Source organism: Aspergillus steynii (assembly GCF_002849105.1).
Source record: "Aspergillus steynii IBT 23096 chromosome Unknown P170scaffold_5, whole genome shotgun sequence".
Taxonomy (NCBI): domain Eukaryota; kingdom Fungi; phylum Ascomycota; class Eurotiomycetes; order Eurotiales; family Aspergillaceae; genus Aspergillus; species Aspergillus steynii.
Genome location: NW_020194402.1, coordinates 2,922,700 through 2,938,561, shown reverse-complemented (window position 1 = coordinate 2,938,561; position 15,862 = coordinate 2,922,700). Strand labels below are relative to the sequence as shown.

General features: G+C 49.4%; 7 protein-coding genes across 7 annotated transcripts; 4 read left to right on the top strand and 3 right to left on the bottom strand.

The window, feature by feature from the left end:
* Nucleotides 1–1,029: 1,029 nt before the first annotated feature.
* On the top strand, nucleotides 1,030–1,838 carry P170DRAFT_448142 (uncharacterized protein; the record flags this gene model as incomplete). The annotated part of the gene is made up of 2 exons (XM_024850946.1): nucleotides 1,030–1,137; nucleotides 1,218–1,838. The coding sequence occupies 2 exons, from the start codon at nucleotides 1,030–1,032 to the stop codon at nucleotides 1,836–1,838; spliced, it is 729 nt and encodes a 242-aa protein (XP_024703748.1).
* A 326-nt stretch (nucleotides 1,839–2,164) lies between these two features.
* P170DRAFT_386928 (uncharacterized protein) lies at nucleotides 2,165–3,566 on the bottom strand. Its single transcript, XM_024845785.1, has 5 exons — nucleotides 3,259–3,566; nucleotides 3,142–3,209; nucleotides 2,714–3,093; nucleotides 2,599–2,663; nucleotides 2,165–2,541 (listed from the first exon to the last, which is right to left on the bottom strand). The coding sequence occupies exons 1-5, from the start codon at nucleotides 3,449–3,451 to the stop codon at nucleotides 2,171–2,173; spliced, it is 1,077 nt and encodes a 358-aa protein (XP_024703747.1). The 5' UTR covers nucleotides 3,452–3,566; the 3' UTR covers nucleotides 2,165–2,170.
* A 255-nt stretch (nucleotides 3,567–3,821) lies between these two features.
* P170DRAFT_438074 (FAD-binding domain-containing protein) lies at nucleotides 3,822–5,639 on the top strand. Its single transcript, XM_024849505.1, has one exon. It carries the CDS (start codon nucleotides 3,843–3,845, stop codon nucleotides 5,559–5,561), a length of 1,719 nt encoding a protein of 572 aa, XP_024703746.1. The 5' UTR covers nucleotides 3,822–3,842; the 3' UTR covers nucleotides 5,562–5,639.
* Nucleotides 5,640–6,554: 915 nt separating this feature from the next.
* On the top strand, nucleotides 6,555–7,728 carry P170DRAFT_341218 (TauD/TfdA dioxygenase family protein; the record flags this gene model as incomplete). The annotated part of the gene is made up of 4 exons (XM_024843393.1): nucleotides 6,555–6,699; nucleotides 6,757–7,095; nucleotides 7,167–7,535; nucleotides 7,589–7,728. Coding segments are annotated over 4 exons (993 nt in total), but the record flags the coding sequence as incomplete, so codon positions are not given.
* Nucleotides 7,729–7,996: 268 nt separating this feature from the next.
* On the bottom strand, nucleotides 7,997–9,064 carry P170DRAFT_360079 (2OG-Fe(II) oxygenase family protein; the record flags this gene model as incomplete). Its single annotated transcript, XM_024844398.1, has 3 exons — nucleotides 7,997–8,521; nucleotides 8,591–8,805; nucleotides 8,938–9,064. 3 exons carry the CDS (start codon nucleotides 9,062–9,064, stop codon nucleotides 7,997–7,999), a joined length of 867 nt encoding a protein of 288 aa, XP_024703744.1.
* A 1,274-nt stretch (nucleotides 9,065–10,338) lies between these two features.
* On the bottom strand, nucleotides 10,339–11,370 carry P170DRAFT_465800 (terpenoid synthase; the record flags this gene model as incomplete). Its single annotated transcript, XM_024852355.1, has 1 exon — nucleotides 10,339–11,370. The coding sequence occupies one exon, from the start codon at nucleotides 11,368–11,370 to the stop codon at nucleotides 10,459–10,461; it is 912 nt and encodes a 303-aa protein (XP_024703743.1). The 3' UTR covers nucleotides 10,339–10,458.
* A 1,542-nt stretch (nucleotides 11,371–12,912) lies between these two features.
* P170DRAFT_360561 (uncharacterized protein) lies at nucleotides 12,913–14,832 on the top strand (the record flags this gene model as incomplete). Its single annotated transcript, XM_024844421.1, has 10 exons — nucleotides 12,913–13,037; nucleotides 13,097–13,110; nucleotides 13,171–13,243; nucleotides 13,303–13,623; nucleotides 13,668–13,834; nucleotides 13,928–14,142; nucleotides 14,206–14,403; nucleotides 14,466–14,493; nucleotides 14,546–14,661; nucleotides 14,749–14,832. The coding sequence occupies 10 exons, from the start codon at nucleotides 12,913–12,915 to the stop codon at nucleotides 14,830–14,832; spliced, it is 1,341 nt and encodes a 446-aa protein (XP_024703742.1).
* Between the last annotated feature and the right edge of the window lie 1,030 nt (nucleotides 14,833–15,862).

The following is a 15,862-nucleotide window of genomic DNA, read 5'->3' as shown; positions in this document are numbered from 1 at the left end:
ACATGTGAAATCGCAAAAGACACGAAGGAAGATCGAGTCCAGGAATTGAGTCTAACGATATTCAACAATTCATGCCATCTCCAGCAGGGCTAGCCACATAAGCTCTAGTAAAGTGTATTAAAGTGCATAATCACGCAACTGCAATGGCTGATAGGTGGAGCAAAATCGCCGTTCCCCGTATTCCGAGCCATAAGGCAACTAAAGCCATTTGGGGCTGCGCGTCAATCTAATCTGCGGGTGACCGACGAAACCCTGAATATGAGGACCAATCGCTCTAGATGCCGCATACGCTGCTTATTTGCACTAACCTCGACATCCTGCCCAATGCTATAGAACAGGTTGGACCTTTTGTGCCTGACAAGCTTATTGGTGTGGTCCTCGTATTTACATTCCCCTAATTGGAGGCTATTTATCCACCGGGCTGTTTAAAGCTATGGCGTGAACACTGCGCGGGACTGGATAATAACGCTTTATGTTAAAGGTTTCGAAAGTCACAGAATCACCGTGTCAATTCTGCCATACAGTCAGGTTGATTCATGACATGGACAGTTACCTGATGAGTCGATACCCTCTCAGCCCACCAAGCTTCCAGGACCTCAGAACCTGTCATCTCTTCAAATCTCATTCTAATTGAGTTTCAATCCACTGATCGATAGGATAAATCCCTTCATAGCTCATACAGATCAGCCGAGCCAATATGATTTCTCAATTGCAGCCATGTCCAGCAGGATAAAGTAAGTACCATAATCAATAGAGAAACCAATAAAAGACCCGAGCTTATTAACCACATGTTCCAGACTTTCGTCCCTTGCGTCCTGAGGTTCCAGAACCAAGCTTAGCGATGGATTGCCGGCGGTCATGATGACACGAACTTGATGATGTCACCAATTCATGCGGTTTTTTTATCCCTATGAACACCAATGCGACTGAAATGCAATTAAACAACCAAATATACCAATTACCCTTCATTCACCCAGTGACTTCATTTTGATACAATTCCTCAAGCCTATCAACCAGTCAGCACCCACCATGCCCGCGCAAGACAAATACACCGACCCGGAGCTCCGCGACGAAGTGAAAGAAGAAGTCAAGCAAAGCGATAAAGGCGGAGCGCCGGGACAATGGTCAGCTAGAAAGGTAACAGCCTTCACCTCCTCCCATAGATTCTTTCCTACACGTTCCCAATATACCCCTACCAGAGCTAATCAACCCCCCAGGCACAATTCATGGCCGCAGAATACAAAAAGCGCGGCGGAGACTACAACACATCCAAAGAAGAAGGGGAGAAGAAGGATGAGGCCCAGCGGAGTCTAAACCAATGGACGAAAGAGGAGTGGCAGACGAAGGAGGGTTCAGGGAGTGCGAAACAAGAGGATGGGACGGAGAAGCGATATCTGCCGAAGAAGGCGTGGGAGAAGATGAGTGATGAGGAGAGGAGGGAGACGGATGAGAAGAAGCAGGAGGGGTCGAAGGAGGGAAAGCAGTTTGTTTCGAATACGGAGAAGGCGCAGAGGGAGAGGAAGGAGGCGAAGGAGGAGGTTGAGGAGGAGAATGAGGCAGAGGATGAAGACCATGGGAAGGATGAAAAGTTGTCTAGGTCAGGGGATGATGGGTCTGATGATGGTGATGCTCAAGGCGATGACCAGGTGGAAGATGGCAAGGCTGACAGCCAAGATGAGGCTAAACTTCAGAATGGTCGACAAGGGAAAAAGAATGAAAAGGATAAGAAGGATCAAAAAGCTGAGGCTGGCACAAAACGCACCTCTGGTCAAGACAAGACTCCCACGAAGAAGCCCAGAACCCGCCAGGACAGCAAGGCCGAGAATGGTACAAAATAGCTCCGAGGGGTTAATTGGATGTCAAAAAACTGTGTTTGATAGTGTAATTATAATACTCGCAGATAAACGCCAGCGATGTGAATGAGATAACCATTGTATAAATTATAGGTCGTTTACTACTCATTACTGGATCATTTGACATTTGCTGTCCTTTTGCTCTCATAACCAAGGTTCTATATGCTAATCGAGGGAATACAGATGGTTTAAAAGTTTTAACACAATATATACAAGCACTATTAATTCTTTTAAATAAGGAATATATATCTACATATAACGGAGTGTGCTCATCAGACCCCTACCATCTATGTGAAAACAAGATGAAACATCCGATATCAGCGCGGCCACGATCTCCCCACTGCACCAGAGCTAGCACTAAGCGATCGACTCTCCACGTCCTGTTCGATCGCAGTGTGGACCGTGATCCCACGCAGTTCAACATCCGAGCTGCATCTCCCAGTCGGCTCCGTAGTAACAGTCACGTTCTTATTCGCCCTCAAGTTATGAGGATCGCTGATCTTATGGAAGCCGTCCGGTGTCTGGCTAGCACTATGCATGTAACGAGGCGTGCGGGAGGTTCGAGTCGATTGGCCCTTGACCTTTCCGAGGAAGCCGTGCAGAAGGGGCTTGAATAGAGGAAGGCAGCCACAGATAATGGCGACGTCGAGTTCGAGCGTGGTCCAGATGGACTCTTTGGCGCTGGATGCTAAATGCGTGGATCGATTAGCCTGGGACAGAGGGAGTTGATTAAGGGGCATCTCACCGGCAAGATCGTTGGTGTGGAAGTTATTAAATTCGATGACTCGTAGTAGACTGAAAATGCAAACCCTGCACCACGGTTAGTTTAGAGAGTAATAATGGATTAGCCTGCCACCTACAATGCACCCAGCGAGAAAACAACCGTCAGAGTCAGCTTTTGCTGGATGGTGATTTGCAGTCCCCAGACGACAGGCATGGGCAAGAGCAAAATAACCATGTCTTCTACCAAAGACAAGGCGGCGGACGTTTGAAACAGCTTCGATTGCCCGGCCATGCAGTGTCCGTTCATTCGGGAGTCGTAGTAGTACTGGACCGGCCAGCATTGAAATATATTCCCAAATAGTTCTGTTAATGCCCAGCAGACGGTGAAGACCATGAGACACTTCACGCCAACCCGGATGGACTTGAGGGTTCCTAATAGTCGCTTCAAGAATACCAGGATGGAAAGCTTGACGAAAGCCATGGACGGCGGCCAAAACTTCTGGATCATCCAGGACCCCTAACAGCAAGTTGGCGCAAATTCCACAGCAGAAAGGCTCGAACTTACGAATTGTAGGCGAATTCGTTCATCCTGTGGTAGCTGGTCGCCAGGAACTCCCACGCCATTGAATGCAGCTGAAAGCCAGTAAGCGACGAAAGCAACACACGCTGTGCAGTAACTGACTGTAGATGACAAAAGCTGTCGCTCCATACGACAAGAACAACCCGATACCCATCAGCAGTTCTTCTAGTCGCCATCCGAACGTGGACATGCGACATGCGACGAGTCGCAGGACATAAACTAATGTTGCGACCGCGGCCCCAACGACGGGGACGATGGTGAGCACATTCCCCCAGTAATCGTCCCGAATAGCCATGGAGGGCTTATAGGGAGAGGGATCTGACTCGATCCAAAGACGTGAGCGTCGAATGTACTCCGGACATAAGTCTATGGGGGAAGGGTAGACCGAGTCAGGCAGACACCCAACTTCCGCACGTCAAACCGGAACATTTTCTTTTCGTTCCCCTGGCAGGATACTCTTAATTAATTAATAGATTAGCCGAACGTGTTGGTGGAAGACGCCAATGCAACCGTGACAGGGGGGTGAATCCATCTGGAGAGCCACTAAACTTGACCGGTAACGATCTGCCCCGGGGGTCCCGACTCGCGCGGGCTTGTTTCCTCTCTTAAGCTGCAAGGATTCCTCTCCCCTGTCCGTAAAATTTTCTTCCCAGATTCTCTTGTCTCACGATCGTCGAACGGCCCCCATGATGGTCTATTCCAAGAGCTCGCTCGCGTTGTTCGTGGCCGTCCATCTTCTGGGCGTTGCGTCTGGGCGGGAGAGCTGTTCGCTGGACAGCTTCAACGCCACTCTCGGCGGTCGCATTCAAGCATTGAAGCCCTTCTCGGCGCCCTGTTTCTCCCAATTCAATGGCACGGCCGTGGCGTCGGATCAAGCCGCCTGCCAAGTGATCCAAAGCAACTACAGCGATCCTTTTCTCAGGTCCAACTCCGCCAATGGCTTCATGTACAATCAAGTCGAAACGTGCGCCTCGGACCCTGCCAACCAATGTGTACTCGACAACACCAATCCCACCAATCCCCAGGCTCTCAAACGCGCATGCAGACAGGGTAACGTCCCCTCTCTGTCGCTGGAGGTTCAGCAGCCGAAGGATGTGGTCGAAGCGTTCAAGTTCTCGCGCTGTTCGGGGACTCGTCTGTCCATCAAGAACAGCGGCCATGACTTCCTCGGCCGCAGCAGTGGCGAAGGCACTCTTTCTCTCTGGACTCGACACCTTCAGTCCATGCAGTACAACTCCTCGTTTACCCCGACCGGCTGCAGCGCCCGGAACGCTTCGACTTATAATACCATTACGGTCGAAGCGGGTGTGAACTTCGACGAAGTCTACAACTTCGCTCACGCTCATAACGTCACCTTCATCGGCGGTTACTCGCCCACCGTGGGTGTCTCGGGCGGATGGGTGCAGACCGGCGGCCATTCGATCCTCTCCCCCGTTTATGGGCTGGGAATCGACCATGTCGTCGAGTACAAGATCATCACGCCTGACGGTCGCTACCGGATTGCCAACGAGTGCCAAAACCAGGACCTTTTCTGGGCCCTGCGCGGTGGCGGCGGCGGCACATTCGGCGTGGTCCTCGAAAGTACCCATCGCGTCGAACCGCGCGTGAGTCTAATCTCTGCCTACATCAAATTCCCTCTCAAGTCGAACTCTAGCAATGTGCTCCCGTTCCTCGATATCCTGGTCAACAACACCGTCAAATGGGCGCACGAGGGCTGGGGCGGCCACATTAACGGCAACTCCCTGATCAACGTGACCCCATTGCTCTCGCTCTCCGAGGCAAAGGAGTCCCTCGCGGACGTAGTCGCATACGCCAAATCCCAAGGCGGAACCGCCGTGATCGAGGAATTTTCTTCCTGGTACGGCTTCTACTCGAAATACGTGGTCCCGAACGCCGTGACGGTAGGCAACACGCACTTCGCCGCGACGCGACTGATCCCACAATCGGTCTTCGAGACGGCCCGCGGCCGCGCAGACCTCATGAACTTCTTCTCCGTGCTACTATCCAAAGGCGGAAGCGTATACATCCCCGTCGTGGGCCCCCTCCTCTACAAAGACGCCCAGTCGACGTCCGCAACGCCAGCCTGGCGCGAGGCGATCTGGTCTCTCGGGGCGGACGGGTTCTGGGACTGGAACAGCACGCTGCACACGCGGGAGCAGAAGGTGGACGAGCTCAAGTACATGACGGGGCTCCTTGAGGATCTTAGTCCCGGCAGCGGGGCCTACAGCCCCGAGGCTAACCCCTTCACCGAAGATTGGCAGGAAGCGTGGTGGGGCGCGGAGAACTACGGCAAGTTGCTGGCGCTGAAGCAGAAGTTTGACCCCGAGGGATTGCTGCACTGCTGGAAGTGTGTTGGGTGGGAGGAGGCCGACGCGAAGAGCTCCTGCTTCGCGGCGTTCGACTAGCTGGAGTAGTCCACTTGCTAGGTAGTTGTTAGGGTGACTGCTGTATATTAACTGTACTATGATCTTTTCAGCGGTTAATGACATAGAATATGATAATCCGGTATCTTTCCGATCTTCTTAATTTACTCCTTCGAAGTCAACTGCTGCCTTCTGTCCCAGCACGTGGTGTCTTAGAGGATCCTGACCATGCCAGTATTCAGCAGGACGAGGCAATACTCCGAGTAAATCCACCCCGTCAAAGTGCATTGTTCGTGTCCACTGGAGAATGACCCACCGTCTAAAATCCTGGACGGCCCCACGCGCCACACCCGTGCCTTTATTGGCTGAAAGCGCATTGTTATCTCGGAGCCCGATCCGAGTGGCATCCCGGGGCCACTTCGTGGAATCCTGGGCAGCATTTGATCCATCCGAGACTTCCGGTCCAGGTTACGGAGTTATCTTATGACATCTAGGAAATAAGTATATTCAATCCTTTTGGTCTAGCTTTTTGCTTCGGTGCAGAGGTATATATTTGTTTTTACGCGAACTACGCTCGCCGGAACCCTTGTAGTGCCGTTTCAAACTGGCTATATATATTTTAGTGCGTCTCAAGTGCCTATGTTCAATTCTTCAACGAAACTAATACGTTTAAAACCACGATTGTAAAGCTTCAATATCACTGACAACTTCATTGATCCCATGATGCCCCTAGATTCGTCACGATTAAATCTGCAAGTACCCCTCCTCAGTCACCTGACCATGACCACGTATAGCTGCCTTATTTGTTCAAACCAATGCAAAGGAACGCACACCGCTACGTAACACCAACTATGATTTAGGTGTGGCCCAGTTTTCAGGAAGACATTAACAGGCTAAAGAGTGCCTTGGTCAAGAACAGGCTTGAAATAGTGTACCTCGAAATACCAAATCGGCCAGTTCAAATACAACATGGGAGCAGCAACGAACCCAGAGCAGATCCAAAGCGATCCCCACAATGAAAGAACATTCAACGGACCTCTCCAGCTCTCCGGAGCGCTAGATCAATCTCAATCATTCGACGTGACCCCCGTCATCGGCAGGGAGTTTCCCACCGCCAGCCTGCGAACATGGATCGAGTCCCCGAACTCAGACGCACTGCTCAGAGACCTCGCCATCACAAGTACGTTCACTCCCTACACCTCCCCCCTTGCCATGTATGTACTCACCCAAACCCCAGTATCGCAGCGCGGTGTAGTCTTCTTCCGCAAACAAGACGATCTCACCGACGAGCTGCAAAAGCAGCTAGTCCAGCGCCTGGGCGAGCTCTCCGGGAAGCCGAAATCATCCAAACTGCACGTCCACCCGATATTCTACTCCAAACTGCCTTTAAGCAGCAGCGATGACGAAATCAACATCATCAGCTTTGAACAGGACGCGATGATTTTCGGGAAGCCGCCGCTGTTTACGAAGAGCCAGAGTGCGCGACAAGAATGGCACACGGATATTCTGCATGAAGCTGCCCCTAGTGATTATTCGTGTTTGCGAATCACGGAGTTACCGAAAGGCGGGGGCGGGGGTAAGTGCATTCATTATTGATCCCAGGTCATGTACCGAGGGGATGGGGATGGCTGAGGGTTGTGGATGTAGACACGCTCTGGGCCTCAGGCTACGAAATATACGATCGCATTTCCAAGCCCTATCAGACATTTCTCGAGAGCTTGACTGCGACCTGCACCCAGCCGCGGTACGAGAATCTCGCAAAAAGACTTAATCACCAGCTATATACCGAGCCGCGCGGGTCTCCGCAGAACACCGTGTTCACGGCCGTTCATCCCGTAATTCGCACGAATCCCGTGACCGGTTGGAAGAGCTTGTTTACGGCTGGTCGCCACGTGAAGCAGATCGATGGGTTGGAGCCGACTGAGAGCGAGAATCTGCTGCGGTGGTTTCTGCAGTTGATTACGGAGAACCATGACCTGCAGGTGCGGCATCGGTGGCAGAGCCCGAATGATGTTGGTAGGTATTCCTTTACCATCCGGTTAGATCTTTTGGCTAAGCAAAATGGCAAGCTATTTGGGACAATCGATGTGTTTTTCATGCTGCGACTAAGGACGTTCATGTCGATGACGAGCGAATTGGCCATAGGGCTTCGGGAATTGGTGAGCGTCCGTACTTGGACCCGGGGAGTACTAGTCGACGAGAGGCACTGGGACTTCTTTGACGGAACAATTGTCTTAGCCTGTCAAGGAGGCGATTCACGCTCACGGTGGCTCGTGCCATGTTGCGTATTTGAAACATGCTAGTAACTAATTGAACCAAGTCGGTGCTATGATCACTTACATCCGGTTGGTCTGATTTTAGTTTTCAAAGCTGCATAACCTTCATCTGGCAACTTGGCTACACTCCCAAACCGTAAGAAAGATATGCAAAGTTCAGCGCCCGAAATAAAACCCAGTAAAGACCTCAGTACTCCACACCTAGCTATCCCGCAAAGGCGCCGGAAACACCCTCGCCAGATACTCCGCCACATCTTCCTGCCTCCCGCCGAAGTCACACGCAGTATCGAAATCCGGAATAATCCAATAATTCAGATGATACCCGGAGCTACCCAACGGGCGCTCGACAAAATGCACCGAGTGTTTAACCTCATCCACCAGTCTCCGGAGAATATGACCAGCCAACAGCAGAAATTCCCCGGGCTTGCAGTTTGCCGGGACGAAGCGCGCGGTGTCCTGCACGGCTCCAGTGGAGATGTTTCCGTCAAAGTCACTCATGTCCGCGACGTTGAGGCCTGCGTGCGAGTCCTGGAAGCAGAACAGCATGGTCGTGGGATCGATGTGGGGAGGCACACGGAGGGTCGACGTGTCGTTGGGATCGTCGAAGTAGTAGTAATACGGGGCGAAGAAGGAGTTTCGCTTGCTGTGGATGGTGTTCAGAGACTGGGGGAGGTTGAGGTGCGACGACAAACAGTCTAGGAGGTTGATGTGGATGCGATTGCATTCCTATTGCTCGGTCGCTGGTGAGCTTTTTGTCTTGTGTCATGCGATGAGCAGAGAAAGTTGAATTTATACCTCGTGCATGTCCTTTGATGCATTCACCAGCTCGCTGCCCGGGACATCCCAGGTTCCAGGCAGATCGTAAACACCGTGTTGAAATTCCAAAGTCTCATCCAGGTGTGTCATCCCGCGGATCTTTTCGCTCGCGTATGGCACAAATCGAGACTTGGAGGTTGCGTTGGAGTTCGAGTATTCTGCCATTTTATCCTGAAGTGGTCTTTCGAAGAAACCTCCACTCTAATCAAAATATAACTTGTTGAGAAAGAGCAACACTCGTATACAACCATGATTTATTCGCGTACTTACCTTCTGAAAGCATTTATCTATGATATCCTGCGGAACACCATGGTTGCTGATCCGACAAGCTCCATAAGCGTTCAAGGATTTGATGAGGTCTGAAGCTGCCAGATCCCTCGTGTTCTTGTCATCGTGTAGAAGATCGGCGTAGCTGACCAACGGAAGCGGGTAAGATTCTGTGAGAGAGCCCATTTTGTATAGAGCCACTCGGCAAAACCACTCGGCGGACGTGAAGAAATATTTTCCCACTTGAATAGGGATACCAGGATGTTATTATTGCTAATGGCGTTCTGAGATCATCGGATGCAGCTCCCACTGCACCGACACGTCACATCAGGTAACCGCAACCCTGTAGGCCGGCCCTTGCTTCGGATAGCTCAAGTGACGCTGCTCATTTGCCCTGCCAACTCGCGATCCCTGAAAGCTCAGTTTGGTCGATAATTGGTGGTAAATATGCTGCCAATGTTTTTTTTTAATGACATGAAGATGATGACAGCTCCGATTCGACCAACTTAGCCCAAAGTGCAGGACATACTGTTTTCAAATTATGGTAGACTGTCATGTCAAGGGGGGGAAATGAATAGCATCCCTGCATGATGACAGCCCTTGCATATCCTCCCTTCGGAAGAGCGTTTCCTCGGCCAACCTCAGATAAAACCCCAATTCCATCCTAGTGCCATTCCCAAATACCAGATGTTATATAACGATATATTTTCTGTTCAATAAGACCCAGTGCCCTATTTTTGAGCAAAAGAATCCTATCGATCCCCCATAAATGACCACTTGTCGGGAAATATGCACCACGGGCGCTTTTTAATAGTCGGTCAAGCCATGATAGGACCAGTCGAAATTCCAGCAAGGACAAATATGCATTCGTGCCTAAGGGGCCCCGTGCATGAAAATGCAGTAAGATATTCGCTTGTAGCTTCCTTTGAAATACACGAGATCTGCATAGTATTTTCCCGACTTTATATCCTGTCATAGCTTTTGACCCCGGTCACGTCGGCAGTGTTAGATTTGTGGTCTGATTAAACTTACATCTTAACGAGGGATAGAATGCTGCTATGTGGATTTAAATGTTTCTTTTCTTTTCATTTCTTTTTTCTTTCATTTCTTTACGACGTGCATAGAGGCCTTAATATCACGAGTGTACTCTAGGGACAGCAGTCTAAATAAGATTGGGTGAGGATTTCCCTAGAATCCTCTTTCTATGCTATCGTAAAATAAACCAAACAGATTCTTTTACAGTTTTCTATTGTCTCTTTTCTTTTTTGTACAATATGACTGGCATTGAAGGCTGCTAAAAAGGAGATATAATATGAACAAAGCAAGTGAATTTTTGGTGTTCGATATGCCATTGTCCAGATGGCTTGCAATACAAGTTGAAATAAGGTGTGCTATTTTCGAGTCTAGCTATACACGTAACACGGTTCACATAGGTCAAGATATCACAATTGGTAACGTTCGCGGCATGCAAAAACCCCTCCCTGTGACAAGATGGTAGATATTGAAGAAATAGGATTTTAAAGATACTAATCGAGTATCATTCTCATAAAGCCGACCGTAACCCCACAGCGAGGGCGCATTCAAGTGTCAAAAATTGCAAAATCAGCAAGATGGTAGCGGTCACATGCAATATGGAACCCTAGATATCCTTGGATGAACTGCTCCAGATTGTCTTCCCAACGGGGATATTTCAACAGCGACGCACGAAGGTTGCTCACACACTTCTTCAGCAAGTCGCAGTGGTGGATAAGCGATTCCGCTGGAGAAATACAATGTGCATCGGCATATTGATGGATGCAATTCTCCCTGTCGTCCGATAGGATCGACTCTTTGTAGAACGACAGTATGTCGTTACCGGCGTCGATGAAATCGATCAAATCCGGGAGGAGAAGAATGAACTCATCCAGGTTATCCTCGCCATCATCTAGCGTTGGGAAAGGGAAGAAGGCGAAAGCCTCGGGCATTCCGGATTTGAGGCGGAAGTACCTGGGAAAGCTGGGCGTGCTTGGAAGTGGCGTGATCTTTCCAGGAAGCTTAACCTCCACCAGATTGGCGCTCAGAAACTCAATCATCGACTTGAGTATCATATCTGAGGCGAATCGGCCGTAGAATCGGTTCATTTCCAAGGTAACGTCGAAGCATAATCGCAGAAGTGGATGTTTTTGCGGTCGGCCGACCAGTAGGTTCTGGCAGAAACTGCCAAGAGGCTCGGTGATTTCCGGGCTGAGGTCGTCGATGGCGAAGAACATCGATGTGTATAGAGTCGCAGCGAACTTATTCTCGCCTTCCAGGAAGGGAAAGAACCATTCTCCGCATTCGACACCTCGTCGGGCGATCGCGACCATGCGATTGGGCGTGAGACCATATGCCGCAAAACGTTCAATGATGCCTTTTTCGATATCCGTATCAACTGCAAAATCACTGCGTTGTTTTAACGCGATATCCGAGAGTAATTCTCGCACCATGGAATGATACTGTGACTTGGATACCATATTGATAGGAAAATATAATATATCTTGGTTTTAAGACGGGAAATGCGCTTCGTTCGAGTATAGAGGGAGTTGTGTTAGGTTGTTTGATTCCCCTAACTGTCAAGATCTATTGGGCTTCTAGGGTCTTAAATATGCAATTCAACATCATCATCTTCTAGTTCCTTGTTTCTCATTCATGTGCCGTTGATGCAATCCCGTGGGGGTAGAAATCAAGATAGATGTTACCCGAAAGGTTTTGTGGTCACTTCTTGTGTGACATCAGTCGTCAACAGTAAGTACACTTGTTGCTGTGATTGAGTTCTGTTTCGAGCACATTGCATCCTAAACTCATTCATACTTGCCTCTTCTAGTTGGCCACTCGCATTTACCTTTCTTATGGGCTTGTTAGATGTTAGGACTGCTGTAGAGAGGTTTGTTGTCTTGCTGCTTTCTTTCTTGCTTTTTGAAAACGATAATAACAAAAAAAGTAGTTTGATTTAATCTTTGACTTACGCAAATGACTTTTTGCATTTGCGTATGCAGCATAATGTGTTGAAGTTTCATCGTGTTTGGTGGTCTGAAAGTATATTATTTATTTCAAGGCTTGCGGTTTCTCCGTAGTACGCAAAGAGTTGCAAGCTAAGATAGAAAGGAGTCCGACAAAAGCGCCCAGGACAATAGTCCAATTTATGTGGCTGACACGGGAAGATTTCATAGAATGCTGGTATTATTCGATTTATTGCCATCGGTGTCCTGTAGCTGTATTGACTTAGCCTTTTACTTCGGTTCATGTGGGTACAATGTGCCAAATCAAGCATGAGCCACACTGGGGTCAGCCATGCACCAGAAGCATATGCTTTTAGATGCACACATATCTAATCGCCGCTTGGATTTCATATCATCCGAGTAGTCTGTCATTAATTTCCCTAACCTGCTCCTGTCCATATCAAAAACCTCCACATGATATTTGGACGATTGGATACACTTTCCTGTTTGCTGCACGAAATGCCAAATGTAGGAAGCTTAGTAGAGGGTCTAGTTTGGACACAATATTGGCCTCTGAAAAGAGAAAAAAAAAGATCAAAGATTCACCGTTTATGTCATGACGTCATGATAAGATAAGATAGTTCGCGGCTTTTCTATTGGCAGACAGGGTTTCCCGATCAGCTAAAATCTCACCAGGATTGATAGGATGGCCGTTATATAGATCGGAACCCCTTGACAGAAGTTAATCTTTTTTCTTTCCCCAGATCTATATATCCAGACAGCATTTCCAGCACATTGTGGACTTGTCCTTTGCAGGGCATCCGCCCACTCCTTGCTTCCCCGCGGGAAACGGCAGGAACCGCCGATGAAATACCAGGAACGGGCAGGCGGTCAGAGTTTACCGCGGGGCTCCACCCAATGCGCAGTCAGAATTTTTGCAAACGGCCGATGGCTCATCGCATAATCTTCAAGATGGGTGGGCTTGGCATATCTGCGTAAATTTTATTCAATTGGCTTGTCACTCTCCCGAAATCTTTGCTCTGCAGTCGGGCCGTCATCAAGCATTCAATACCCACCATGAGTGATGTGGAATCTTATGCGGGGGACAGGAAGGATGCGGAGAAGCCATTGCCGGCGAAGGACCTCGAGCCGTTTGGCAATGAGGAGTCGGCGGAGGTCAAGTACCGGACCATGAAGTGGTGGTGAGTGTCTACTTTCCTGTTAGGGATTGGATGTTCGGTTTGGCTAATTGTGATACTAGGCACTGTGGCATGCGTAGGTTTGGCTCGCTGTCGGGATGACGATGTTGAAGCTTCGCTTGCTAACCTGCTGCAGTCATGATTGCTGAGAATGTCTCGGTGGGAATTCTGTCCCTGCCGTCTGCTGTGGCTACGCTTGGAATGGCTCCGTATGTATTTCGTACTTCTAGGCTTCCCGAGACGCGTTCTTGCTAATATGGTTGTTCAGCGCTGCTATCATGATCTTGTTCATATCCGCCCTTTCATGGTACACGGGCTATGCCATTGGGCAATTCAAACTCCGCCATCCTGCTATCCATAGCATGGGAGACGCTGGCGAGCTTTTAATGGGTCGTCTGGGTCGCGAGGTCCTGGGTCTCGGCCAGCTGTTGCTGCTCATTTTCCTGATGGCCAGTAACATCCTGACGTTCAACATTCTGATGAACGTTCTGACGGACCACGGTACTTGCACTTTGGTCTTTGGTGTTGTCGGTCTGGTTATCTGTTTCTTGGGTGCTTTGCCGCGTACCATGGATAAAGTGTATTGGATGTCTGTTGTTTGTGAGTACCCTGCATCCAGTATTGTCATTTGAGAACCTCTGACTCATTTCTTTTAGCGTTCCTGAGTGTCTTCGTTGCTACAGTGGTGACTATGATCGCTGCTGGAGTGGAGAGCAAAGGCCATATCCCGATCCATGCCACTACAGATGTTAGCTTCCGCGAAGGCTTCCTTGCGGTGACCAACATCATCTTTGCCTACCGTACGTTGACTAAGATTGATGACCGGACCCTTGGCATCAAATACCGATAGTTTTACCATCTACCAAAAGACCATGCTAATATCTACTCTGCAGTCGCTCACGTTGCCTACTTTGGTTTCATGTCCGAAACCGAGGACCCTCGCACCTTCAACAAATCCCTGGCCATGTTGCAAATTGTCGACACGGTTCTGTATCTCATCAGTGCGATGATCATCTACCGCTACGTCGGACCCGACGTCAAGTCCCCGGCCATCTCGTCCTTGAGTCCAATCATGAGCAAGATCGCCTGGGGTCTTGCCATTCCTACTGTCAGTCATTCTCCCTCCAATTCTAGTTGCGTCGTACCTTCGACACATACTGACCGTTCATAGGTCATCTTGTCTGGTGTCGTCCTCGGACACGTTGCCTGCAAGTACATCTACGTGCGTCTCTTCCGTGGTTCGGACAAGATGCACCGCCGCGACCTGATGTCTATTGGATCCTGGGTGGCCATTTGCCTCTTTGTCTGGATGGTGTCCTGGGTTGTGGCCGAGTCGATTCCTGTGTTCAACGACCTTCTCAGTTTGATTGTAAGCCGTCTTTCACTCGCTCCGTGAATTCAAGATCTCTTACTAACCTATATTACGTACAGAGTGCGCTTTTCGGAAGTTGGTTCAGCTGTATGATACCCTTTCCCTCGACCCACCGATCCATACTAACCTCAACCAATAGTCGGATTCCCCGCCATTTTCTGGCTGCACATGAACAAAGGCCAATACTTCCGGAACGCTCGGAAGATCTTCCTGACGGCCTTGAACGTCGCCATCCTGGCCATCGCCACTGCTATTGTAAGTCCCCAACCCCCACCCCCTATACCCACGACCTCTTTCCGCACCTATCGTCTCGTTCCCCTCCAACGCTAACCACACAAACAGTGCGGTCTCGGCCTCTACGTCTCCGGCGCCGCCATCCACGACGACTCGAGCTCCAGCAGCTGGTCATGCGCCAATTCCGCCTAGCCCGGGTGATGAGGACTTGGCCTTTTGCCTCTTCACCTAGTGGATATGATGTGCGATGAGATAGATGAAGGTTGCATCTACCGGCTGGATGCTTGATTTTGCTGTTTTTTTCAGTACCCAGAATTCGTTGTCGCCTACCTTGATGGTGTGGGGCGTTTCGGCGAGAGCCGTTCGTTTGGTTTGCAATTTGCATGGAGGTGCTAGGGTTGGTTGTATATATATACGATTGGATTTAGATTAAGGTTAAGATTTAGATGAAAAGTTAAGATTTAGATTATTGTGAGTGATGTTATATACGCATTGGGTGTTTTTGTTGGGGTGTTTCAGTGTAGATATGGTTATTACATAGGAAAAAGACGTTGCCAGATTGAGTAGAGCCTCTTTTGCTTAGACAAGGAACAGTTTTTCTACACTCTGTTCTACCCCGAGAGAAGACGGAGCTACCCACTTCAAGAAATATCCCGAGCACGAGCCTCCATCTGCTCATTGCGCTGTAGAAATACCAGCCGGGTTGCAATTATTCGTGCGTATTCCCATACCTAAAAGGGCAAAACAGTCCCGTGGAGATAAGATAGTCGTCGAGTTTGACTAACGCAGATAATATTTTAACTCAACGCCTCAGTCCTTTCAGGGGATATCTTATCATCGCGCAGAGGTACCCACATTAGCTCGACTAGTGGATCGTTCGGTGTTGATGGAATGTTCTCTTGTTGGGGCGGAACTACGGCGTACCGTTTTGGAGACTTCGGTGATTACTCTGTATAGCGAGGAAGAAGTAGAGGCTATCAGAGGAGGGGCTTTAGCCCAGTTTCTTGTCAGAAGCTAGAGCTGTTTCTTGGGGCAATTCCCCTCTTTTGCATGTGTTGGTGGGCTGAACCGGTTGACTTGTGATACTTCAAGCTTGGTGACCCCAGGAGTAACCCGTGAGAACAATCGACTAGATCTTTCGTGTATGTTAGAGAAACTAATTGTTTGACCTAATTTTACCTTCATCTTGAGTGTCCTGAGATATTGTCTCCTGCTACCTCTC

Bases quoted from the DNA above. Each gene is read 5' to 3' on its own strand.
- P170DRAFT_386928 (XM_024845785.1), bottom strand. From the start codon at position 3,451: ATGGCTATTCGGGACGATTACTGGGGGAATGTGCTCACCATCGTCCCC. The intron at 3,094-3,141 runs GTAAGTTCGAGC...ACTTGCTGTTAG, and splicing joins AACGAATTCGCCTACAATTC to GGGTCCTGGATGATCCAGAA. The intron at 2,542-2,598 runs GTGAGATGCCCC...CCACGCATTTAG, and splicing joins CCACACCAACGATCTTGCCG to CATCCAGCGCCAAAGAGTCC.
- P170DRAFT_438074 (XM_024849505.1), top strand. From the start codon at position 3,843: ATGATGGTCTATTCCAAGAGCTCGCTCGCGTTGTTCGTGGCCGTCCAT.